Here is a 27,381-nt window from a genome sequence, read left to right on the forward strand (position 1 = left end):
GTGCGGATTTGGACAGTGCATCCACAGAGACTGTACACTGAGTAATTTCACTCCCCTAAACGTGCTCGGTGCTCCACCTGTCCATCCCTCTCCCCCCGCCCCCTTCCCTGGCAACCACCGGTCTTCCCCCTGCCCCCGCCCCATTGCCTTTTCCCAAAATGTCATAAAGTTGGAATCGGCCAATTTCTGACTTTCAAAAATGGCAGCCTAATACACTGGGGGAGATTTTTCAACAACAAAGTTTGGGACTGAGAGTTTTCTAACTGATGCTTTACAAACCCTCATTCAGGAAACCAGAGCCTGGAGGCCCTGCAGTCCTCTGGTTGGAGGGAATGTTGATGGTCGTTCGCCAGACCCCAGAGAGGGATGGAGAGCTGCCCGGGGAGGGGGCAGGGGGCGTCAGGCTCATGGCACACCTGGATAGGCTACTCGGATAGGAAACTCTTGACCAGGCTCCTTGGATACACGTCTTGTAGGTTCCTAGATCCCAGCCTCGTCCGTCATTCACGAGTGACTCTGTCATACCAAATGTAGGAATGGAAGCTGGAAATCCCCCAGAAACCAGGGCTCTGTCTTCCCGTTCAGGTTTCATGCCGCCCCCCCCCCTTTTTTTTTTCTTTTCTTCTCTCTCTTGCCCAGGTGTGTGAGAAAGAGAAGCTGTTGTCAGAGAGGAACCAACTGAAAGCCTGCATGGGGGAGCTGCTGGACAACTTCTCCTGCCTTTCCCAGGAAGTCTGCCGCGACATCCAGAGCCCTGAGCAGATCCAGGCCCTGCACCGGTACTGCCCCGTCCTCAGACCCATGGGCCTCCCTACAGCCTCCAGTATTAACCCCGCACCCCTGGGCGTGGAGCAGAACCTGGCTGCCTCGCAGTGCGCCGTGGGGGAAGGCGCGCCCTGCTGCTTGGAGCCCGCGACCGCTCAGCCCGGGCCTCCCTGGGCCCCTGGCGGCGCCCCGGAGAACTGTACTTCCAGGAGGCCGGAGGGCGCTGAGCCGGGAACCTTCTCAGAGAGGGCGCCTGCTCTGGAATCCAGGAGCCAGACGGTGACCGTGGACTTCTGCCAGGAGATGACTGATAAGTGTACGACCGACGAGCAGCCCAGGAAAGAGTACACCTAGTGACCCGGCCCGCCTCCCAAGCTTTCCCACCTCGCCCACCTGGGTGTTCTACGGTCAGCCTGCGGTGCTCTTCATCTGTTGTCTGGAAGAACCAAGAAGGAATTTGGTGCACACTACAGCGTTCTTAGCAGCAATACTGTTTCTAAGTATTCCCTCCTCTCTTCACGCAGGAGTGATACACAGTTCCCTTCACAATGGTGCTACCCCTTGCCCAGGCAAGGAAAGACGGCAGTGGTGACACTGCCTGTCTGTGGGTTAATTTCAGTCTCAACAGGGATAGACTATAACACCTCTAGGACCCAACCACGGATTTTTTTTCTCAGTGGCCCATGTCACAAACCCTATCTCAGGAATTTCTTCTGAATGTTCAATTTTTTTCATTGAAGACAGCTTCTATACACATCAAAGTTTTATAGCTAGACTGTACATATTATATATAATATATATATAAAATATATATATATATCCATATGCAAAAGTCCTGCATGCCTCAATTTTCTCATCCTAAAACTGGAAACTTCATTTCTCATTTATCAACAGGTTCCAACATTCCTCTTCTTTTGTCTCCAATGCTAGAACTAGTTTGGTAACTGTTAACATGGTCATTTTTCTTGCTTCACAGTTCAATTTCAATTTGTACTTATTTATGGAACAGAATTCAATGTTGGAAGCTTTTTTTTTTTTTTGAGGTTTTATTTCCGACCCTTTTTCTGTTGTTTGGTTTGCTTTGGGCACCGTCGGCCGGTGTCATCTGAGTGTCGTGGTTTGTTTTGTTGTTTTTTTTTTTTCTTGCAGATACTGTACAGTCATGGTCAACTTCGCCACTTGCACTGAGTTTTGGGTCAAACCTATTTTCTTAAATGAAGTTGTTATTACTTCAGTATAACTCAAGTATACTGTATATTCTTTGCTTTTAGTTGAAAAGTAAGACATTTTAGCTAATTAAAAAGCACTCAGGTGATAATTATGTAGGAAAAATAATCTTGCCAAATAATGATTCATCCTAGGATGTGTAGACAATAATCTGCTTGAATATTTTTATAATTCGCCTCCTCCCCACCTTTCCCAGAAGCAAAGTTTAGATGCAGAGAGTTCAGAGTTGATGCTGAATGTTCAGACTCCTAAGTGGGGAGAGAGTTTGGACGTCCACTCGAAAGTGCATCCAAACAGCAGGAACCCATGATTTTGTACCAGAACTCAGCAGGCATTGGCTCCTAAAAATCAACTTAGAACTGTTTTCTCACCCAGGGGGCGAGTCCCATTCATTTCAACCCATCCTTGGGCCTCTGCCTGCTCTTGGAAGGGCAGTGCAGGAGGAACTTCTTGGAAGGATTTGGCTGATCAGCCACCCCACTCCTGCCCCGCGCCCCTTCCCCTTCACAGGCCCCTTGCCCAGCTGGGTTCCCAGGACCTCTCCCTTGAGTGGGATTGAATCACAGCAGCTGGTGTTCTGCGTGTAAGCGGCGTCCTGGGTTAATGCAGCTCAGCCAGAGTAGGAGAGAGTGGGGGCACATGTGAGCCTGGGCTCTGTCCCTGATGCAAGCAAAAGCATTTCTTTCTCCCTCCCCTCTCCACATGCTTTGAGTTGAATTCTGGGGTTTTTCTGCTCGTCTCTTGTCTGAAGGCAGATTTCATTCTGAGGCTTTGGACACGATATGGCCAAGGAGCCCTCCCTGCCCTGCCCCTTCCCCCACCACACACACACACACCTACCCTCACCTGATAATTTTCTTCTCTTGCTGCAAAACTGGTTGGCTTGCAACCCATAGAGAGCAGCTTTCCTTGGCTTTGGGGGCGTGCTGGCCCCCAGCCACGTTTACAGGAAGATGTGCCCAGACCCTGCCCCCAGCCTAAGAGGAGGAGGGGTCCCTCCATCCCTCCCTCCGGTGGGCCCTCCAGCCTGGCTGAGGGAAGAGTCCTGAAAGGTTTGATGTGGGGATGGGGTGGTGGGCAGTGGGAAGTAGATGGTTGACTTTGTTTCTTTATTTGTGCCATTGTTTGGACAATATTAAAGCTGCATGTAAAAGGGGAAATTAGTATATGATGTAGGCGAAAAGTGAAATCATAGTAACATATGTTTTAGTATTATTAACTTTTTTCTGTACAAATATTAGCGCTAAATGTTTAAATATGTATGAATGCCAGAAATTTGTTGGTTCATGCGGTAGGATAAAAAAAAAAAAGGCTTTTCTTTTCAAATAGTTCCGCTTTTAAAACCTGCCTCTGGGTTTCTGTTTCCCCTCATGTGCGTGTGTATGTGAGTGTGTTAGTCTGAGACAGATTCTGAGGCAGCTCAGAATTGGAGCTGCCTTTTTTTTTTCTGCGGTTGTTGGAATTTCTTGGCCTAGTGGAACGGTTCTGTGCTTCACAGTGGAGTTTGCCTTTGTGGAAAACTGGTGACAGCTGGAATTTAAATTCAATGTGAATCACGTGAGGCACCACAGGTCTGTGTTATGGTGGAGTCAGCCAACAGTATTTTGTTTTTAACTCTCTTGTTGCCTTTTTTAAGTGACCTCCTCTTCTTTTGGAAAAAAAAAAGAATGTTTCCTGCTCGTCTCATCACCAGGTCCAAACCAGCCTGTTGGTGTGATCTACCCTGGTGACAGCTTGTGTGCAAACTGGTCATCTTGACCACATTCCGTTGGTCTCCCCCTCCCCCCCAGTCTGCTGTTTGGGCTGCATGCAGGCGCTGTGGCCAAGTCCGGGTGGGGGAGGCGGTCTCCTGTTTTCCCTCCACCCTCTCTGCCCACATTCTCCGGCCATCACCACCGCCCCCTAAGCCCAGCTGCTTTTCTCTCTCTTCAGCAACCAAACTCCTGCTATGGGAACTGGTTAGAAACACTGCTTGAAAAACTCTTTCCATTTCTTAGAGATTTTTTTTTAACGACTTATGATTTTGTTCACTATGTACCATAAACAGTGACTGGCTTTGTGCAATTGTCTGTGTGACCCGTCTTGTCTCCTGCTACCCTGAACCACGTGTTCCTAAGAATTGTTTGCAGGTTGATTCAAAGGGAGGACTAGCTGGGGACCAGAATCCAAACTGCCTCAAGTGGAGTTTTAAAAAACCAGCCTGTCTCCTTAATGTGGGATCCCTTTGTGCAGCCTCTGTCTTTTATGAAAAGGAAAAGCGAGTTAAGAACAGGGAATAGTGTTGGCACAGCACAGTGACATGTAGTTGTGCTCTGAAGGGTCTTTCCTTATAAAAATAAAGGACCCTCCCACCGTGGACTGCTTAGGAAGATCCCTGCCATGGCCTAGTTGGGTCTCCAAATAGGTGGGCATGAGCTGTTGGGGCGGGGACCACGGCGGAGGCCCCATGGCTTGTTACCATGTGCCTGGATCTAGTCCTCCCCTTGGATCTGCCTGTGTCCTACTTGTGTGTCCAGACGACCTCGCTTCATTCAGGTTGGTCAGGCTTTGGGCAGGTGAGTGCTTTGCTGTATGTGTTTGTTTCTCTGCGTTATCTGGGGGTGCCTTGAATAAAATCAGACTTCATTACGTACTGATTCTGGAACAAAACTGTTGCAAAAACAAAACAGAGCTGGCAAACTGACTAGGCCATCCTGCTATTTCGATTCCGGGTTCCCTCACAATGACTCAGGCGTCAGAGGTGATGCTGCAGTATAAAACATTATTTTGTATATTGTACAAGTAATTTATTAACTGTCTTTCTAAAAGTATGCTGCTTTTAAGATGCACTATGACTTTGGATTTAATCCTTGTATTGCTTTCCCAAGGAAGTAAAAAAAAAAAAAAAAAAAAATGGCTAGCGATTAGAATGCCAACTGCCACTTCTCCTTAAAAAGGAGGCCAGGGACCAGCTCTAGGACTTGCACCAGCGAACTGCTAGAAATCAGGTGGCCACAATATGAAGTTCGAAGGTATTATCAGGAGATCTAGGGGTGCCTGGCTGGCTCAGCCAGTAAAGCACATGACTCGATCTTAGGGTTGTAAGTTCGAGCCCCACATAGAGATGACTTAAAATCTTCATTAAAAAAAAAAAAAAAAAAAGGCCTAAACCTACACTTTCTTTCTGAATACTTTATGAATGCCTTTAAAGAAAAAGAAACAAAGGTGTATAAACTATAAGCCTTTTAAGAAATCCCAGAGTCCTGTCCCTACATGCTGCTCCACATCCTGTGGAGTACAACCCTCTCAAAGTGGGTAGTGCCTACAAAGCTACTTGGCTACAAAAGACCTACCTGGCTGGATCTCCACATTCTACCCCATTGAAACGAGCAGCTGCTTAATCAATAAATGACTTTAACCTGCTCCCCTATGGCTTCTAGTTCGGGAGGAGTCGTAGACCAGGAAGGCATCAAATTTTGTCTTCAAAATACTATAAATAGACTGAGGGGCAGAATCTTTTTTTGTTGTTTTTTTTTTCCTTTAAGAATAAAACTGTTCACTCAATCATAAGTTAGTATTTCTTCCCCAGATTGAGGATCTTGTTGTAGGTGCAGTTACTGGCGAGGCAGTCCACAGCGCAGTGCCCTGCGTGGAGTCCGTGTGCGTGCAGGACGTCCGTGTGCGTGGAGACAGTCTGTATGTTCTCAGCACCGCCTGAGCCCTCTCCTGACCCAGGCATCAAAGACTGATGCTGCAGAACAGACGATATTTGTACACAGAGCGTGTGTGCAAATAGTATTTGTACATAGAAAGGACCTGTTGTGGCAGATTGAAGATAAATTATTCAACCGACGGTGCAAAAACATTTCTTGCCAAGAAAAGGAAGTGTAAAGTATTTTCCTACACTCCACCCTGGGAGATAATATTTATATCAGATGAGTATCAGTGCATTTTAGTTGTACTATGAACCTGAGGCTGCCGTTCTGTTGGTCGCAGAGGCCCACTTTGTCGCTTTGATTTCATGTTGTGACGTGGTGCATGCATCTCGCTATCTAGCGATGGATAAACAACTCTTTCACTTCATTCCCGTTTATTGACCTCAGCTCAAACAGTGGCCCTCCTTAGAAGCCGAAGGGCACCAAGACCATTCATTCAGTGCCAAGTGTTCCTGGGGGGCTGACTGGACACGCATGTGAGGAAAGAGGGAAGGGACGTGGACAAAGAGGGGCTTTCCTACCAATGATGCTAAGTCTCCTGCCAAAACACGTCTGCAGGCAGAGGGGGTGACCTCCACGGGGTCCTAATGGTGCATTTGGCGTGTGTGAATGATGGGATGCCCATTCACGCTCGGACCTAAAAGACCTGCCACTTCTAGCGAGTGACCAGGAAGATTCCAAATGCACTTGGGAGCTCCGGGTGCTGGTCAGACACACAGTAAGCCGTTCGAGGCAAGCACCACCTTTTGCTCGTGAGGCCAGAAGGGCCTGGGAGAATTTGTTCCAGAACCAGTCTGATGCAAGTGCACCTCTAATATATGCCTTACAAACTCCAGAGGCCATATTCAAAACAGGGTCTTCTCAGTGTATGCAAGGGGCCACAGCCCCTCTTCTCTTCCTCCCCAGGTCGAACAATACGGACAGTTTCACACATATCTACCTGTATAACCCTCTGTACCTCTCATAACTGCTCAACGACTGTAACAGGTTACATCAGGTGTTTTTCTACATACTTTTTACACAGATTCTATGCGATTAATGTAACTTAATGCATCAATTTATTGTACTAGTTCTTAGGCTTGTCTTTTTTTTTTTTTTTCTAAGTGATTGTGGTTTTTGTTGTGGTTTTTAATTGTAAAAATGAAATGGCTGTTGATGCTTATTCTCTGTAACTAAGAATTTTTACCATTTGGGGGAAAACAAAACATTGCTATGAACTAATGAATTGAAACTTCATTTACTCATTGTAAATACACTATTGTGCAAAAAAAAAAAAAAACTTTTTTCACTCAATTGAATTGCTAGTGTTAACTGAATTTTGTCTAGACACCATTTCTGTTGATGAAATAAAGACATATCATTACGCATTGTAAGCTGGTTTTCCCTGCCTCTGATCCCTGTGTTACAGATCACAGGGTTGGAGGCCTTAGGAAATCTCTTCTCCAAAAGAAGCTATGTGTCTTCCTCTAGCTTGGACCCTTACCTGCTATCTGATTAATCTGATTAGAGACGTAAAAAATATGATAATGCTAATGTGACTTTTAAGTTTTAAAAAATTCCCAGTGCCTGTGAGAGCAGATAAAAAGGCATTAAACGTAATTTCCTGGCTTCAATGTTGTGCGATAGCTATGCCAAATGTCACCATTGAGGGCAGTTGGGTGAAGGGTATTGTTTCATACAAGAACATGTGAACCTACAATTATCTCAACATAATAGGTCTAATTTAAAACAGAAAGCTAGGGGCACCTGGCTCACTCAGTCCGTGGAGTGTGTGACTCTTGGTAGGGGTTGTGAGTTTGAGCTCCATGTTGGGAGTAGAGGGAATGAGTAAATGAATGAATGAATGACTAAAACAGAAAGCTAAAAGAAACTAACCAGAGAGAAAGGGGCATTAAACCAACATCAACATACAATGATGAGTAGGGCAAGGAGTTTAGAATTGTGGCTAAGGGAGTAAATACATTAAACTAGAAAATGGTATTTGATCATTTGAGTCCTGGATTTTGATGTAAAGGGAAAGCGAAGTATTGAAGGGCAGGCAGGCTACATGACTAAGAGTTAACACTGGACTGGGGTGGTCTGGCTAAGCTGTCTAAGAGGCCATAAATAATACGTTCTCATGATATCTGAAGAGCTGCTGAGATCTGAGCTACCGGACGTGCCTGGCCTCACCCCATCTGCCAGATGAGAAAACTAAAAGGTACTGCCTTCCACTGCCTGGGCATCCTACTGAGCCAAGGAGGGCTTCCAGGGAGCATATAATGGGTTTTAGCAACTGTTAGCGAAACAATACAGGCATAACATTGTAGGTGTGAGAGGTCAAATACAGTCCTTTGCCTGAAGATATGAAGTTATTCAATCCATTCTGAAAAAGCAGGTGGGTCTTAGTCCCCAATTTTTCTACTAAGAAAACCTGGTCATTTAGGGGCATCTGGGGTGACACCATGGGTTGGACGTCCGACTCTTGATTTCAGCCGGGTTGTGGGATCAAGCCCAGTATCGGGCTCTGTGCTCAGTTCCAAGACTGCTCAGGTTTCTCTCTCCCTCTGCCCCTTTCCCCTAGTCATGCCTGCATGCTCACGTGGTCTCTCAAATAAATAAATAAATAAATAAATATTTAAAAAAGAAAGAGGGGCCCCTGGGTGGCTCAGTTGTTAAGCCTCTGCCTTCGGCTCAGGTCATGATCCCAGGGTCCTGGGATCGAGCCCCACACTGGGCTCCCTGCTCGGAGGGAAGCCTGCTTCTCCCTCTCCCACTCCCTCTGCTTGTGTTTCCTTTCTCGCTCTGTCTCTCTTCCTGTCAAAAGAAAAGAAAACAAGAGGGAAAAAAAATCTTAAAGAAACAGGAAAAAAAAAAGAGAAGGAGAAAGGGGGGGAGGACAGAAAGGAGGGAAGGAGGAAGTGCGAGGGAAGGGAGGGAAGGAAAGGACAGAAAGGAACAAGAGAAACCGGACAGTCATTCGCTACTTTGACCTTCACACTTGCCCTTGTAGTGGGAGTAACAATCATAGTTTGAAACAGAATGAAGTCACCGTCTGCAGAAGAGGGGCATTCCAACACTGCCCTGCCCCAGATGGGCAGCAGCCATCCTCTTTCCTTCAAACGCGCACCTTCGGAGGGATCTGTATCTACTTCCAGGGTACAGTGAGGACTCCCAGATTGGTTTCCCCTACACCAGTCCCTGCCAACAGTTTTGTTGGATCTCTTTGGGAGTAACTAAGCTGTTGTTTCAAACAGCTCTAGAATTCTTCACTCCTCTCCAACCCATCACCCTCCCCGCTCAAGTAGGATGCACTGGCAAGACTGTATTCGATGTTGAACACCCGCCTTGTGATAGGACTCTGAGTGGAAGTGGAAGGGGTTTCCAATTGTCCCCATTTAGCACCTTTGCTTTCCAGAGAGATGGGAAAAGCCGCTCATCCCACATCCCATTATGTGAGTGTCTTTCCTTTCATTTGATTCGAGAACATGATACCTTCTATCCTCATACCTCTGGCTCCTACAGATCCCAACATACACCTGCCGCTGGCCTGCTCAGTCAGCCAGAAGGAGGAATTACTGGTTCTTCATGGCTGGGGTTTACTCTTCCCCCTTGAAGACAAGTGCCTCCCTGATGCAGCGATCCTCACCCTGAAGCAACAGAAGGAATCCATCAGAGGCACGCCAGCATATACTGGAAGCATCACGTTTTACACTCACCCTTTAACATGTTGTTTAACTTCTCTTTGTGCTGTATAGTTGATGACCCTGTCAAGATTTCTGAGGACAAAGGAATTTTAAAGTAAAGGGGAAAAAATGCTGCCATACAGGCTTCTGAAAGAGTCTCTCAAAATGGCCCTATTGACAGGACGTGACAGAACACCTGCGAGTAAGGAACAGATAGGAGAGCTGAAAGGTCATATATTGTCTTTGGCATCCATACAGAAACAAACATTCATTCAACCAACACTGTACTGTGAGCTGGGCATCCAAGATTTAAAATGCACGGCCATTATCCTTATAGCTTCCATAGGCTAGTTGGACAGGCAGCTGTGCAAATCAATTGTTGCCCAGGGGCTGCGGACTGTCACGGCCAGAGAGCGCACAGCTTCAACGCTTCCTGGCAGGAACCCGAGCCTTGGAGCAGCGAGATCCAGGTTTGTATCCAGCTGTAGAGCAGACACTTCAGCCATGTGACCTTTAGCTGTGGGGCACATTCCTCAGTCTCTTTGAGCTTCCTCTGATCTATAAAGTGGGGATCAACAATAATCTTCCACAGCTGTACAAGGTAGAGCTGATGCATCTTAAGCACCTGGAATCTGGTGTGCCCCTTGGTGGTACCCACTTGGACTTGGCCCCAGCATCATTTTCATCCACCTGGTCTTCACTGGCTCTTCTAACAACTCACTGTGGAACAGCTCATGCCTCTTCATATCTCCACACCTCATTGCCACCTCTGCAAAGTATGGGGACAGAGAAGACTCAGTAGCCATTTGGGCTAGAAGCACAGCCCAGCCCCATCCAATGCTGGGCTCCCCTTCCACAGCATCTCAGGCATTCCCCAGTGTATCAGGGTCCTCCAGAGAGATGGAACCAATAGGAGATCAATCAATCGATTGATCAATCCACCTATCTGTTCAATGGTCCCAACTGCTGCTGTGCTACCGCAGAGCAGGGGTGCTCTCTGCAACGAGCAGGGCACTAAGTCCCACCAGGCTGCTAGGTTGGGGAAGGATAGCCATTTCTCAAGCCTTCTCCCCTCAGAGTGGCAGCAGCTCTTACCCCGAGATTTTCTCTCCTGGTGCACACTTCCTCCCTGCCTCCTCCTGCCTGACACAGCACTGGTAGTGAGGCCAGGTGGGGCAGTGAGAGGTCCATCCAGCCCCATCAGAGGAGAATCTCCTGTGCAGGTGGGCCCAGCTGGGGCTACCCTGTACACACCCATTGCCCAGTGGGTGTCTCTGTGGAGGGAATGGTTCCCACAGTTCTTCTCAAAGTTTGAGCTATCAAAAGTGCAACTTTTCTGCCACAGATGCCGGCTGCTCCTCGGTCCATTTTTCTGGCCCCACGTATGAATTATTTTTTCATAATAGATGAAAGTTCTAGAAGCATGTTCTGAAAGAAATACGAAACAAGAGAAACAAAACAAAATAGACTCAAAGGGCTTGCAAAAGTCAGTCCTGTCCACCCACCTGGGACTCTGTGTATGTCACAAATACCAGGGGTCCAATCAAAACCCGCTGAGGACAATTCTCCCTAGGTTGACCCAGAGATGACTGACCACGGAAGAGGTTTTATTCCCTGAAAGATATGAATCCCATCTGCCATCTACTTATCCTCCTCCAGTTATTGTTTTTGTCCAAAATCCAGGTCTAAAACTGTCAGTTAACCTTTTCCAAAGCTCCATCTTTGTTTCTTCTACAATTAGCCAGATTTTGGGTTATTTTGTAATGTGGAAGAGAAAAGGGATCCAAATGTGGAATATTCCATTTTGTAATAATTTATCCTTGATCCTAAAAATCTTCTAAACTTAGGCTGCCTTGTGCAGAGAGAGCTAGAAGCAGTATGAGGTATAGAAAGAGCTCAGGTTGAATCAGATGGGCTTGGAATAAAATTCCAGCTCATTCACTCAACCAATAAATACTAACTTATGTCCCTGCTACGTCCAAGAACTGTGCTTCACCACATCCTAACTGTATGACTTCGGACAAGTGATCTATTTCTTCTCTTCTATTTCTTCTGCTCAGCAGGGAGCCTACTCCCCCCCCACCCCACCCCATCCCACCCTCTCTCTGCCTGCTTCTCTGCCTACTTGTGATCTCTCTCTCTCTCTATCAAATAAATAAATAAATAAATTCTTTAAAAAAAAAAAAAACTACCCCACCTAAACACTACCGTCCCTCCCTCAATTCCCTGTCAATACGAAGACTCCTCTCACATGGACGGAGGTACAAGAAAGGGAGAATGATTAAAACTGTCTTGCTGACTTCACAAATGTTGGTAAAAGCAGTAACCCCTGGCAAGGTTACTCTAAAATACTGAATCTCCACCCTGGCTGCACATCGTAATCACCAGGGGAGTTTAAAAGTACCAATCCCAGGGGCACCTAAGTGGCTCAGTCGGTTGAGCGGGGACTCAGTTTCAGCTCAGCTCAGGATCTCAGCATCTCAGAGTTGTGGGATCAAGTAGCACATCAGGCTCCTTGCTCTCAGCCTAGAGCCTGCTGGAGATTCTCTTCCATTCCCTCTGCTCCTCCCACCCTGGTCTCTCTCTCTCTAATAAATAAATCTTAAAAAAAAAAAATACTAATCCCAGGGGCACCTAGCTGGGTCAGTCACAGCATGTGACTCCTGATCTTGGGTTTATGAGTTTGGGCCCCACATTATGGGTAGAATTTACTTAAGTATCCTGATGTGCATCCCACCCCCTGAGATTCTGGTTTGACTGGAATTCGATGGGTCCTGGACACAAAGATTTATTAAAGCCCCCAGATGACTCTAACTCATAGCCAGCATCAAAAAACCTGCTTTAGTTTGGTGTGGGTTTCTAAGTAGCCACAGTCTGATCCTAAACATAGTCTCCTGGTTAGATGACTGGTCATGACAAGAAATGAGTATCAGTTTGAAAGAAGTATTATAGGAAAAAATCTAGGAAGGGTGATTCTTCCTCAAGATATGGCTTTAGTGCAGTAACAAAATATCTCTAATCTCATAGGAGATATGAAACTGGGATAGAGATTCAATCATCATAGATTTAATCATTATTAAGAGGAGAAAGCAAGTGTGTGAGCTCAAACAAGTGAGCTCAACTAGGAAGTTCTCCCTCCAAACTTGGAGGAGTTTCTTTTTAATGGAAAAAAGCAGTTAGGAGCAGTGGATAAAGCAAGTGTCATTCTTTTTTCTAGAATTGAGAAGAGTCCACAGTAAATATCTATTGTGTGTAAACAATGAGTAGGAAATGTTTATTCCACACTGACTTTTCAGAAAACAGAATTAAAATCAATACAATATTGATTTCGGTCTTTGTGAAATATACCACCAAATATTTGTATATGACTTTTAAGTGCCAGAGCTATTAAAACAATGGAGCACATCCTCCTTCCTTAGTGAGACAAGGGCAACTCAAGGTTACAAATGACCCCTCTTCTGATCCATTTTCCACACTGTGACAGAGCTTTCTAAAATGTAACTCTGATCCCATCACTTCTCCACAGCACACCCTCTATGGATTCTCCACTGCCTTCCCATAAGACCTCCATGGCTCCTTCTCCAGCATTCCCTCTCCATAGCCTTCCTACTTACCAGTGCCCCAGCCACACATAGCTCCCCAGACAGCCCTGCTGTGTCACACCTCTCAGGCTTTGTCTGTGCTGCTCCCTGTACTGGGATAGCCTTCTTTCATGTACCCCAGTCCTCCGAGGTCTTGAGAAACTTACCACATCTTTTTAAGACTCAATTCAAAAGTAACCTCCACTATGAAGCTTTTCCTGACCCATCCATAAGGAATTGACCACTCCTTTCTTTGCCTGCCCACCCCTTCTAATATAGCACCTTACACTTGATGACTTTTGCCTGCTTACCTAACTTTCCTACCCGGACTCTGAGCCCTTTGGATGGCAGAGCCACTATTTTATCCATTTATAAACCCAGCACTTACAAGACTGAAGGATATCAAGTAGGTTTTCAGTAAATCCATTTCGTGAATTGAATTTAACTGAATGTATTGAATGACAGGATTTAACTCCATAAATTAACCTCCCTCGCCACCTCTCCCTCTCTTAACACACACATATATATACACACCAGGAAGCTAGAAAGTGAAGGCTGAGAAGTAGTCAGGGTGGAAAACCTCTTGCAATAGTTCTGTGTTCAGTCAGGCTGTCTGTCTTTACTTACCATTGATGTTCTATACCCAGTGGCTGAAGGCAGAGGCAAGGGGCTATTTTCCCGGTGCAGAAGGTCCAAGCAAGAGCTATTCCGAGAACTGGAGCTTCCTGAGTCACTGTGCAACTGTCCCTTTTCAGACAGCAATCTGGACAGAAAGCTGGCCTTGCGACTGCCCGGGTGAGATCTGTCTGTCCAGATCCCACTCTTTCTCACACTGCTATCGCTGTCTCTACAGTAACTGTGCAAATCTGTGAGAGGCTCTCCTGAGGTTCGTCGATCCTGGGACTGCTCCCAGGCTCCTGTTGCATAGGATGGGCAGTATCTAGGATCTATCTCTGTACCTAGCCAGGAGTGGGAGTTGCCGTTTTGCCGGACACAGGAAAGGCGTGTTTGCTGTCTAGGGTGCTGAATCTGAGCGCCATCATCCCAGGGACAAGGGCTGTGGACATGGAGCTGTCCACTGTGCTGATCCTTCTCAACCCACTCTTTTTTAACACAGCAAGGGTCTACTTCAAGTTGCATGGGCTGTGAGCTTTGCCACATGGTTTTAGACTTCGGCACATTGACTCGAATGACTTGCTGTTGATTGTTGGCTTGAAGTAGAGAGATTCTTTTAGGCAAGGGAGAGCAAATTATACACTCCTGGGCCACTGAATATTTTTTCAAATGGAATGGGGTGCCACTTTCCTTCTCAATGCCCTCATTGCTGGATTTCTCATAAAGTGCCCTCATAATTTTCCTGATTCCAAGATGAAATATTTCCAGTACATTGAGGAACAAAGATATGGCTGCAATGCTGTGCATAAAGAGCATGAAAATTGTCTTCTCTGTGGGCCTGGATACAAAGCAATCCACTGCATTAGGGCAAGGGGGCTGAGTGCATCTGTAAAGGGGATGCATTTGAAACCCATAGAGAATATACTGGCCTATCATGAATGCTACTTCCATCACAGATCTTGTCAAGATGTGTAAGACATAAGTACGCAGCAGACATCCTTTCAGAGGGACTTTATGGATTCTCTTCTGCTCCTCTAACCTCTTCAGCTCTCTATCTATCCTTTGTTGCTCCTCCAGTTCAAGCTCTGGATTCTCCATCTGGACTCGGAGGTGTGACTTTTTCTTCTGCCTCTCCTTCTCAAAGGCCCTGAGTCTATAAAGTGCATGGCCCATATACACCAGAGAAGGAGAAGACACAAAAATGATCTGTAAAACCCAGAACCTGATCAAAGAGATAGGGAAAGCATCATCATAACAGATATTTTTGCAACCGGGCTGCTGGGTATTGCAGGCAAAGGCTGACTGTTCATCATCCCAGACATCTTCAGCAGCCACACCAAGTACCAGCATTCGGAAAATGAAGAGAATAGTCAGCCAGATTTTCCCCACTATAGTTGAATGGGAGTGAACTTCCTCTAGGATGCCACCCAATAAATTCCAGTCCCCCATGGTATGAGACTAATGTCTGAAACATACAGAAAACACTGAAGTTAATAGCACTCATAGACATAATATACAAAGACACAGGCTCATCAATAAACCAGGTTCTTTATTCATGTCAGCAAAGCTATGAAGGATATTCCAGCCCTAATATTTATGGCCCATGCATGATGAAATAAGATACTTCCCAAGAATATGTTTTTGGAAAACAAAAACAAGAAACAAAAAACCAAAGACAGTGCACAATCTGATCCAATTTCCTGCTTACCCTCTCCTCTCCCACATGAGGTGGACTATCATTCCACTGTATGCAATAGCCCTCACATTTGTACAATGCATTCCATCACAAATTGTGTTCATTTTTCTACCACATCAGATGCACATTAACCAGACATCCTATATGGTCTTAACTAAGTCTCACCTTCCCCAGGAAGTTTTCCCTAGCCATCCTAAGTCAGAGTGATTTTTCCCCTTATTGAATACCCACACTATTGTTTATACCACTCATTTGACATTGTGCCTAACAGGAGTTTTGTGATGGTTGTGTTTTCTGTACCTCTTTGTGGAAAGATACACTCTTTGCAGACAGAGACATATTCCACAGCATTTTGTTCTTTGCACACAGAAGGTATCATTAAATAATGGTGGGATGAATTGTCATTCCATTTTAATTCAGTTCCTTGACCTTATCGCTGAGATAATCATCAACAAAAAAACCAAGTAGATCCTCATTATGTATTATACATAACTCCCATTGCAAGTAAAGAAAACAAATCAGTCAAATAAACCCTCTGGAACAGGCACAGCGTAGCAGTAAAAATTAAGCAGACACAGAAACAGTAACAGACATGTGATTATATCCACAAAGCCACATCTGCAACAGCATGTTTTCATAAAAGCTTTGTTAACTTAGAAGAAAAGTGAATATAAACTGCTTCTCTAGTAAGCTTGTGATCTAGGAAAGAATCAAAGCATAGCTGACATGAATAAGTTATTTGGTTTACCCTGAAGAGAAAAAAATGTTTTTCAAAGTTTGATGAGATTAAAATGTTTGATTGGTTAAAGACTTCTAAGATGCAGATTTCCTGGTATTAAAGATATATAGAGAAAAAAACAGGAAAGCATTACTAAGTTAAAACCAGTAATGAAAGAATTTTCCCCTTCCATAATTCATTCATTAAATAATATTGACTAAATCTTACTATCACCTAGGCATTGTCCTAAATGCCAGGGAATCCAACAATGAACAAGATATACTTCGTCCAGCCCTCACAATACTTAGTCAAAAGTACTCTCACTAACCTATAAAATGGACAAATAGTGAAAAAGAATAGATGAATATCAACTCATAAAAACAAGAGAGGGGAGCCTGAGTAGCTCAGTCAGTTGAGAGTCTGACTCCTGGCTTCTGCTCAAGTCATGATCTAGGGCTGTAGGGTTGTGGGATCAAGCCCCATGTCAGGCTCTGTGCTCAGCCAGGAATGTGCTGGAGATTCTCTTTCTCTCCCTCTTCCTCAACCCCTTCCTCACTCTCTCTCTCTCAAACGAATAAATAAATCTTAAAAAAAAAAAAAAAAAACAAGAGAAAAAAACATAGAATCATTACATTTTCTCTAGTTATCTCTCCAGACATAAAATAAATCCCAGGTGGAATAAAGTATTAAATGAAAAAAAGTCAACTACAAAAGTATTAGAATAAAATATAACATTTTATAACTTTGAAGTACAGCAAGATTTTTTTAAGGACATCAGTGCCAAAAATTGTAATTAAAAAAGGTTTTAGATTTATCCAACAAAGTTGAATGGCAAAAGTGGAAATGTCCAGAAGGTATTTGGGTCTAGAGAATAAGAACAACAATGAAAGGTACAAACTAGAGATAAACATTTAAACATTTGTGAATAATCACTGAATAGACAGAAGTCACTTAGGGACAAGACAAAGTGAGCCAATGACAGAACACTCAGAACCAGTATAGGAAAATAAGTTTACAAATAAAAACGAGAAATGACCAAAGTGGAGGAGGGGGACCATGAGTACAGTGTCACTAAAACCAAAGGACAGAGTTTCAAGGAGAGACATAATGCCAAATACACATACACAAACTCCTCTATTTATATAAATTAATTATGGGATATATCACTCTCAGGAATTGGAAAACAGTATTTGTAAAGATGTCAATTCTCCCCCATATTGATTGATACAGGGGCGCCTGGGTAGCTCAGTGGGTTAAAGCCTCTGCCTGCAGCTCAGGTCATGATCTCAGGGTCCTGGGATCGAGTCCCGCATCGGTCTCCCTGCTCTGCAGAGCAGAGAGCCTGCTTCCTCCTCCTCCTCTCTCTCTGCCTGCCTCTCTGCCTACTTGTGATCTCTGTCTGTCAAATAAATAAATAAAATCTTAAAAAATAATAATAATAATTTCTTTAGGGCACCTGGGTGGCTCAGTTGGTTAAGTGACTGTCTTCAGCTCAGGTCATAATCTTGGAGTCCTGGGATCGTATCCCACATCAGGCTCCCAGCTCCACAGGGAGTCTGATTCTCCTTCTGACCTTCTGCCCTCTCTTACTTGCTCTACTTGCTCTCTCAAATGAATAAAATCTTTAAAAATAATAATTCCTTTAGCACTTACAAAAAAATCTAGACCACCTATTTTATATAAAAACCCTGCAATGAGAAAGCTTACTCATTTCATTAACTTATTCTCTATTTGGAAGTCCTAAACCATTTAATGCTTCTTATTGCCACTATCGATTTAAAACCTGTTAATTATTACCTTTAAATAGGAAGTAAAGGAAAACTAGGCCAACATGAAAAACAGAACTACAATCATGCATATTGGCATGCAAAAGCAAAATTCTTAAATATTCCTATGTTTCTTAAAAGTAACTACTTTTTACCAATAACAACTACAGTCCTAGAAATATTCTTGAATTCTATTATCAAATACTAACTTAGCAACTCCCATGTAAAAACTGGGACTCCTTTCCTGAATTTTATTTCAGATCTTATCTTTCTATACCCATAGGGATTTCCTCTATTTCTCATAAACAAGAAAGTCCACATATTTATGACTTACCTTATGGGTGGTCAAAAAAAATAGTTAACAATCAGGCTCAAAGAACCTTAAAGTTGGACCATGAGTGGCTAATTAGAGAACAATTGCTGCTGGTTGCAGATATAAAGGCTCTGATCAGCTCTGATTCTGGGGCAAAATCCAGAATGAGCACAGTAATTCTGATCAATAGAGTCTAACCTACTTTCTCCCTGGAGGTCAAAATATCCTTTGCGGCTCTGCAATTCTCTTGTAGTATTTTTTTTCTAACTGATAACCATGACTGAGCCTCTCCTTGTATATCATATTTAGAAATGAAAAGTGAAATAAATGAGAATTTTCCTTTTTTATTTGTGGAGGATTACAGTGATTTGAGGTTTTTTTTTTTTAAGATTTTATTTATTTATTTGACAGAGATCACAAGTAGGCAGAGTCAGGCAGAGAGAGAGGAGGAAGCAGGCTCCCTGCCGAGCCAAGAGCCCGATGCGGGACTCGATCCAAGGATCCTGGGATCATGACCTGAGCCGAAGGCAGAGGCCTCAACCCACTGAGCCACCCAGGCGCCCCAGTGATTTGAGTTTTGGGTACACTTCTTCCAAGTGACTGCTCTGGGAATCCATGTCACAGATCAATGGGTCATGTCCAATTTTATTTGACAGCTGCCTGGGGTGAATCTTGCCTCATCAAATGTGAACAAGTAACAATGGAGTGACAAACCCAAAGTGTTCTTGCAAATCATGTTAGGCTGAAAGTAGAAACATCTCAAAAAGAGATCAATAGACTGAGAGGGGCTGCACATGTCTGTAAATTAATTGTTCTAGCAATACTCTATTAGGCTGAAATAGGCAGCTCGGAAACTTTCAGTAGGTAATCTGAAAGCCTTAGAAATCTATGTCAGATTTTTGTGGAGAAAGTATCTGAATTCCAGAAAGGTCAAATGACTTGCCCAGTGCAGACAGAGACTAGGTCTCCTAACTCCCAGTCTTGTAACATCTACATTAGTCACATCTCGAGTAGTCTTACAGCCATCTCAGAGGGGGTGACAGCAAAGGTATCACTGGAACCCAATGATGACTTCAAATCAGGGCTCCTATGTACATTTTTTTTAAAGTAGGAGCCCAGCATGGAGCCCAACAGGGGCTTAAACTCATAACTCTGAGATCAAGACTTGAGCTGAGATCAAGAGTCTGACACTTGGGGTACCTAGGTGCCTCGGTTGAGCATTGAACTCTTGATCTCAGCTCAGATCATGATCTCAGGGTCATAGACTTGAGCCCTGAGTCAGTCTCCACGCTCAGCAGGAAGTCTGCTGGAAATCTGCTTCCTATCCCTCTCCCTCTCCTCCATGTTCTCTCTCTCAAATAAACCAAACTTAAAAAATTTTTTTTGAAACTACATAAAATTACTGTTAGTTTCTAAGTATCATTTAACTATTCTGTTTTCACATATTTAGTTTTGGGTTTTTTTTAAAGATTTTATTTTTATTATTTTTTATTTATATGTCAGAGAGAGAGAGCGAGCGAGCACAAGCAGGCAGCGGCAGGCAGAGGCAGAGGCAGAGGGAGAAGCAGACTCCCCACTGAGCAGAGAGCCCCATGTGGGACTCGATCCCAGAATCCTGGGATCATGACCTGAGCTGAAGGCAGAGGCTTTAACCCACTGAGCCACCCAGCCATCCCCACATATTTAGATTTAAAGAAAGGATAATAAAAGCTAAACAGCTGAGGTTAAATTTGCACTATCTGTCACACTAGCCTCAAGTATAAATTATCAGAATTAACTAGAAGCAAAAACATATGATGTATTAATATGTGTATTTATATGGTATTGGGCACACTGTCCCAGAAAGCCCTTGACATGTAATTCTAAAATTCACGTGAAGAGTAATGAATGTAATAACTTTAAAGAATCTTGTCAAACATTAAAAAAATCATACATTATGCATAGAATAATTCAGAAGGGTACACAAGAAACTCCTAACATTAGTCGCCTCAAGGGAAGGTAACCAAGTGACTGGGAAAGAGGTGGGATGAATCTTGTACACTGAATCCTCTCAACAGCAAATATATTACCTAACTCAAGAAAATAATGTTTAAACTAGGCAATGAAGCAAAAATAAACACAACCATGTCAATTTGTTTAAAAAAAAAAATCTCCTGCAGATGAACCAATCTGATCACTTCATTCTTTTTTTTTTTTTTTTCAAAGATTTTATGTATTTATTTGACAGACAGAGATCACAAGTAAGCAGAGGCAGGCAGAGAGAGGAGGAAGCGGTCTCCCTGCTGAGCAGAGAGCCCAATGCGAGGCTTGATCCCAGGACCCTGGGATCATGACCTGAGCCGAAGGCAGAGGCTTTAACCCACTGAGCCACCCAGGCGCCCCTGATCACTTCATTCCTGAAGACTTTTAGCAAGCAGGTGAGTATCTTTAAGGCAGAGGCACAAAGTGGGCATCTCCCCCACAATATCACAGTGACAACCGGAAAGGTCCTGAGGAGGTAACTAATACTAATACCGCCCTGTCCATTGCTGGGGAAGAGGAGCTCCACCCACTGCCTCATCCCCAACCAGCCCTTAGGCTCAGCAGGAATTAGCACACAAAAGGATGACAACCACTCCCAGAGAGAACAAGCTGTTTTTGTTTTTTCAAAGTTCCTACTTTCTCTCACCAAATTATGTTGAATCTATGAAGTCCCTGGCAGGCCCAAGACACACTCTGAGAAACAGAAGAAAACAGTTTACAGAGAACAAATGTCTCACGATAGAGGAAAATGCACATGGAGTGAGTTACTGCCTCTGTACCAGTCAACAGTACCAATACTTACCTTGTCACCTCAATCACAGGTGGCGACATATCCTAGTAGGAGGGGTTGTTGGTTTTCTGCAAGCAGCTGTAAAACATTGGGACTGGGAAAGCTGGCATAGCACCAGTGGAGAGAAAGTATAAGTAATATAGGTAATATAGGAAAGCGGCAGCAGAAGAGGAAAGTTCATTTGCAACATGTCCCTTTTCTGCTAATGAGATTCAGAAGGACTTACCATGAGAAAGAAAGAGACTGCCAGGAAAAAAATGTGAGAAATGAGGGGTGCCTGGGTGGCTCAGTGGGTTAAGCCTCCGCCTTTGGCTCAGGTCATGATCTCAGGGTCCTGGGATTGAGCCCCACGTCAGGCTCTGTGTTCAGCGGGAAGCCTGCTTCCCCTCTCTCTCTGCCTGCCTCTCTGCCTACTTGTGATCTGTCAAATAAATAAAGTCTTTAAAAAAAAAAAAAAGGTGAGAAATGATAGGAACTGGGTTAACCTATCAGGTTCCTAGCAAAGAATTTGGCGTTCTTCAGACAAAAGGTATTAATTACCATGCCAAAAAAATAATGACACCAGTTACAGAAAAACAGAACTGCAAAATAAAAGGTCAAGATGAGTGACTTTCAAAACACTGTAAAAGCAGAATCTAAAGTCAACTGCTGTTAGGAATTCCACTTTGGAAAATGGTAAAAAGAGGCACTCTGGCTGAAGCCAGTCAGGACAGAGGGCCAAGACTTACCTACTGCACATCCCCACTCCCCGCAGTCCAAAGACTTGCCTGAAGAGTTCATTTTGAAGTCTTGTTTTAAAAATAATCCCTCCGGGTGCCTGGGTGACTCAATGGATTAAAGCCTCTGCCTTCTGCTCAGGTTGTGATCCCAGGGTCCTGGGATTGAGCCTCATATCGGGCTCTCTGCTCAGCAGGGAGCCTGCTTCCTCCTCTCTCTCTGCCTGCCTCTCTGCCTACTTGTGATCTCTGTCAAATGAATAAATAAAATCTTAAAAAAATTAAAAATTAGAAAATAAAATAAAAGTAATCCCTCCACTTGCATAAGGAAAAGAAAATCCAAAGATGGTGAATTTCAGCAGGAAAAATTTATTTTTTTAAAAAGATTTTATTACTTACATATTTATTTATTTGTTTTTGAGAGAGGAAGCAGCAGAGCACATGCACAAGAGAGGATGGAGGAGGAGCAGAGGGAGAGGGAGAGAATCTTTAGCAGCTCCACACTCAGCGCAGAAACCAACACAGGGCTAGATCTGACCACCCGAAGATCACGATTTGAGTGAAAATGGAGTCAGAGGCTTAACTGACTAAGCCACAGGCGCTCCAGGAAAAACATTTAAAAAGTAGCAATTCCAGGCTAAAGTTTAACGGGTGACCCATTATGTTTTTCCTTTTCTTTTTTTTTAAAGATTTTACTTATTTATTTGACAGAGAGAGAGATCACAAGTAGGCACAGAGGCAGGCAGAGAGGGGGGAATCAGGTTCCCCGCTGAGCAGAGCCTGATGCGGGGCTCGATCCCAAGACCCTGGGATCATGACTTGAGCCAAAGGCAGAGGCTTTAATCCACTAAGCCACCCAGGTGCCCTATATTTTTCCTTTCTAAAGAGTTTTATACTTTTTTACCACATACACTTTGCTTCAACAAAGAAACAAATTTGACAAATGAAGATGCCTCAAACATCTTTTGTATTTTAATCCTATGTGAGTTAAAAAAAAAAAAAAATACATCTGACTTCAATTATCAGGGCATTTTTGGGAAGAGTCATTTCATAAATGATCTCTTTAAATCTTGCCAGTAAGGATTTTAAAGTTTTTAATAATACTCACCTTCAAATTCTATTACCATTTACCATTTACTTTCTCAGTGCTTTTTTTTTTTTTAAAAGATTTTATTTATTTATTTGAGAGAGAGAGAGTATGAGAAGGGGGAGGGTCAGAGGGAGAAGCAGACTCCCCACCAAGCAGGGAGCCCGATGCGGGACCCGATCCCAGGACTCCAGGATCATGACCTGAGCCGAAGGCAGTCACTCAACCAACTGAGCCACCGAGGTGCCCTCTCAGTGCTTTTTAAAAGGTCATTCTAAGGAGCATGAAATTAGATCCCACCTTCCACTTGTAAAAACTGTCTATGACAAAAAAAGGAAGGAAGGAAGGAGGGAAGGGAAGGATAAAGTTCAATGACAATGCCAACCTCAGATTAATGAATGTATGAGATGCAGAGATAACCATCTCATATTTAGGAGACACCACTGCTTAATAAACAGAGTGCTTTCCTCTCACCTTCAGCCAGGTGTCTCTCCCAGGATGTGTGCTCATGAACCTAATTTAATTAACTACTTTGGTTCTTAACTATGTAACCTTAAGAATTTAGAGGTATGCTTGCACATGTATGAAATGATGTGTATGAAGTGACTCATTATAGTATAGTCTGCATCTGCAGAAGACAGGAAACACCAGCATGTCCATCAACAGGGAACTGGTTAAATAACTATGATAAATTCACACAATGGTGTATTTCCAGCTATACAAAAGCACACACTGGCATAGTTCCAGCTATACAAAAGAAAAAGAATGTACAGATATGGGACATTCTCCATCATATATTATGAAATGAAAATAGCAAGGTGCATAATTCTAAAAGGTGTGTTATCTTTTTGTAAGAAAAGGGAAAATACGAAATGAAAATGTATACAGTAGTAGTGAAAACATACACAAGAAATTAATATGAGATTTCCCTAATAGGGTGGACAAAGAAAAAGACAGGAGCAAGACTCAGAGGGATACATTTGATATCTTCTTGATTTTTAAACAAAACAAATGTATTATCTACCCAAAAATTTCAATTAAATTCAGAAGTAATTTACCCACAAGAAGCTGAACGCATGCCTTCCTCAACTCTTCTCTGCCTTGGCATCCTTCAAGGACCATATCATACAGCACTTCCTTTATGTTGCCCCAACTTGTTGCTTGTCACACTAGTATACCACTTCTCACAGTTAGTTGGGTATTTGTCTTCCCAGGAAGCTGATCCTTCAGAGGAAGAATGATTCATCTTTTTATCACCAGCTCCTCTCACAATGTCAGGACTTAGGCCCCTCAATATATATTTTTAAAATATACCTCAAGTGCACTGAATCAAATCAATCCTAATCCTCAGATCATGGAACACTGTCATTCTACCATGCATGGCTCTTTTTAAAAATTTATTTTTAACAATAAAGTGAACATCCATGGACCCACACCAAACTGAGAAATAGAACACTGACACCAAATGTTTATGTAGATGCCTCTTTCCTAACCCTTCCTTTGCCTTCCTGAATCTAGACATAGACCTTACAGCCTTCACAAAAATTAACTAAAAAATGGATCATAGACAATACACTTGTCACCATCTTGTATGAAGGCTAGCTACATCAATTTTCCTGTCTTCCGTCATCATGTAGACCACAAAAGTCTAGACAGTCCTGACATCCCAGAACATCATACTGGGCTACAACATGCTTATGGATCTGATAAACAGGTAGCAAGTATGGTAGATGCTTTCATAATAAGACATGCAAACCACAGCATAGGATATAAACCCCCATCCAAATGAAGGGGCCTGCCACCTCAGTGGCTTCTGGAGGTCTATCCCTTGCAAAGTGAAAAGATATGTTGCTATCCTTCGCACTCAACCGAAAAACAAAACCCATGTTTGATAAGCCCTTATGAATTCCAGAGGCCATTTGATGTGCTATGCTGGCCCCCTGAATGATTAACCTGTAAGGCTGTCAGTTTTCACTAGGGAACACAGAAAAGGCTCTGCAGCGAGTTCAAGCTGTAGTACAAAAACAGTGCAAGATACCAGCAAATCGGATGATACTTAAAGAGACTACAGCTAATAAATATGTTGAATGAAGTCTCTGTTAAGCCTCAATAAGAGAATCAAAGGGCATACCTCCAGCAAAGCTATGCTCTGCTAGAGCCAGAATGCCTAACCATGGGTAATCGAGTAACCAGGTGACCCAAATCGCCTAAAATTAACCAGGTTTTATCTGACCCATCCAACCACAAAGTTAGGCACAAAAAGCAGCATTCATCACTAAGAGGAAATGTTATAGAAATAAGCAGGCTGAAGCAGATCTGGAAGATAAAAGCTCCATAAGCAGGTAGCTCAGACTCCTTTAATATGAAATACTGTACGCAGTATGTGATACTGCTTCTCCTCACTCGATCCACACCTCTGGCCTCAGGTACAGCTGCTTATAACCAGTTAACTGAGGAGAAAAAGATTTGGGCCCGGTTTCCAGGTGTTTCTACAGTACATGATAGCACAAGCCAGAAGGTGACTGCTATAATATTACAAGTCCAATCAGGACAGGATGAAAATGGGAAAATTTCCCCAAGGATGGGGGTAAGAAGGGGCATAGAATTTTAACAATATATACAGTTGTCTCCTTCACTTAGAGAGAGAGGGCCAAAACTAGAATCCATTCAAGGACAGTGGTTAAAGGCTTGACTGGATGGTTAAAGACTTCAAAAGAACATAATAGGATATATGACAAAATCTAGGGAAGCAGCAATGTGAATGAACTTCTAACATTATACAGAGTGTCCCATGTGAATACTCACAAAAGGTATCTACTTGTAGAAGAGAATCTCAACGATGAGATGGACAAGAGAATACATTCTGGAAACAAGTCTCTTTCCCTGGCAAACCCAGTGCTTACTTTCGTGTAAAAATGGCCATATGGCAAGAAAGCAAGCTTTGTATGAGCTCAGCAACATAGACTTCTCACCAAAGCTGTTTTGGGTACCTCCACTGTGTAAGGCTTAACCTCTCAACCACAAAGTCAAAGTTGAGTCCAAATATGGACTAGCCAACTACTCAGAAGCAGGTGTATTACATCAGTTCATGAAAGAGGTGACACTCATATTCTTAGAATCGCATTACGGAATACCTGTTCACCATTATTGCATTCCACACATTTTCTGTTCAAGAAACTCATTTCACAGCAAAATTGGTCCAGCAAATGGGCTTATGCCCATGAGTTTCACAATATCATCATATACCTCGCAGACAAACAGAAAAAGAACACTCTGCAATGCATTTTATGAAGCCTGCATAATAATCTGAATACCAAAACATGACATTAAGAAAGAAAAATTTTAGATCTCACTCCGTCCACCGAAGCAGAAAATCCTAAACAAAACATTAGCAAACCAAACCTAATATTATATAAAGAGGATCTAATATATCACATTAAAGTTAGGCTTATTCTGAGATTACAAGGTCTGTTTAATACTTAAAAACACAATTAACATTTACAAAATAAAGTAACTAACATTTTAATGGAAATAAACATCGATTCATGATTTTTTAAAAAAAGAAATCTTTAAAAAAAAATCTTTTAGGAATGGCTTAATCTGTAGAGTATCCATTTTTTTTCAATTCACAAGAAGCCTCATATTGATAAATTATACTTTTACACTATGAGATCAGGAATAAGACAAGAACGTTCATTCACTATTATCAATTCTAAATATAACTGTATTAGAGTTCTTAGCCAAAAATATGTAAAAGAGCCTGGGTGGCTCAATGGATTAAAGCCTTTGCCTTCGGCTCAAGTCATGATCCCAGGGTTCTGGGATCACCCGCATCAGGCTCTCTGCACAGCAGGGAGCCTGCTTCTCTCCCCCTCTCTGCCTGCCTCTTTGCCTACTTGTGATCTCTGTCAAATAAATAAATAAAAATCTTTAAAAAAAAATGTAGAATAAAAAAAAGGTTTAAAGATTATAAAGGTGGGGCGCCTGGGTGGCTCAGTGGGTTAAGCCGCTGCCTTCGGCTCAGGTCATGATCTCAGGGTCCTTGGATCGAGTCCCACATCGGGCTCTCTGCTCAGCAGGGAGCCTGCTTCCTCCTCTCTCTCTCTCTCTCTGCCTGCCTCTCTGCCTACTTGTGATCTCTGTCTGTCAAATAAATAAATAAAATATATAAAAAAATAAAAATAAATAAAAATAAAAAAGATTATAAAGGAAAAAATAAAACTGATTTCGTACAGAAAATTCAAAAGAAACTACAAATTTTTAACACATATGATAGTTTAGCAAGTCTCTAGTCAAGTATATTTCTGTATACCAAAAGAAAATGAAATCATTTACTATAGGATCAGATACTAGCAAACACTAAGAAAACTCTAATGAAAAATATGCAAGACATACACATACACACACATCATTATTTAAATAAATTAATTTCAATAAATGGGATATACCATGTTCAGGGATTAAAAAATTCAACATTGTAAAGATGTCAGTTCTTCCCAAATTAATTGATTCATAGCTTCTGTGGAACTTGATAAACTGATTCTAACACATATGTAGAAATGTGAGGAGCCAAATATATCTATTACAATGGTGAGGAAGGAAAGTGATAGAGTTTGTCTGCTGAATATCAAAACTTACTCCAAAGTTAGGAAGGTATAAAAGTTTAAAAATGTTGAACTTTAAAAATCAAAATATGGCACTGAGAAAAGTAGTAGTTCCATGAAG

At 42.9% G+C, this 27,381-nt stretch overlaps 2 protein-coding genes across 16 annotated transcripts in view; one reads left to right on the forward strand and one right to left on the reverse strand.

The window, feature by feature from the left end:
* The window catches only part of BACH2 (BTB domain and CNC homolog 2), a 358,349-nt gene extending 351,299 nt beyond the window's left edge, over positions 1 to 7,050 (forward strand). For all 12 annotated transcript variants that reach the window (XM_082730571.1, XM_082730565.1, XM_082730562.1 and 9 more), the window contains one exon: positions 640 to 7,050. In XM_082730571.1, the coding sequence (XP_082586697.1) occupies positions 640 to 1,119 (480 nt within the window). In that variant the 3' untranslated portion in view covers positions 1,120 to 7,050. The remainder of the gene's footprint in view (positions 1 to 639) is intronic.
* Positions 7,051 to 9,569: 2,519 nt separating this feature from the next.
* The window catches only part of GJA10 (gap junction protein alpha 10), a 35,500-nt gene continuing 17,688 nt past the window's right edge, over positions 9,570 to 27,381 (reverse strand). For 2 of the 4 annotated variants that reach the window (XM_082730588.1, XM_082730590.1), the window contains 3 exons: positions 13,561 to 15,013; positions 10,448 to 10,780; positions 9,570 to 10,121 (listed from right to left, as the gene is read on the reverse strand). In XM_082730588.1, the coding sequence (XP_082586714.1) occupies positions 10,742 to 10,780; positions 13,561 to 14,997 (1,476 nt within the window). In that variant the 5' untranslated portion in view covers positions 14,998 to 15,013 and the 3' untranslated portion in view covers positions 9,570 to 10,121; positions 10,448 to 10,741. Of the gene's footprint in view, positions 10,122 to 10,447; positions 10,781 to 13,560; positions 15,014 to 20,865; positions 21,777 to 27,381 lie in introns of those variants that run through there. The other 2 variants (XM_082730589.1, XM_082730591.1) reach the window with 2 other exon arrangements.

Source organism: Mustela nivalis, assembly GCF_964662115.1.
Source record: "Mustela nivalis genome assembly, chromosome: 5".
Lineage (NCBI taxonomy): Eukaryota > Metazoa > Chordata > Mammalia > Carnivora > Mustelidae > Mustela > Mustela nivalis.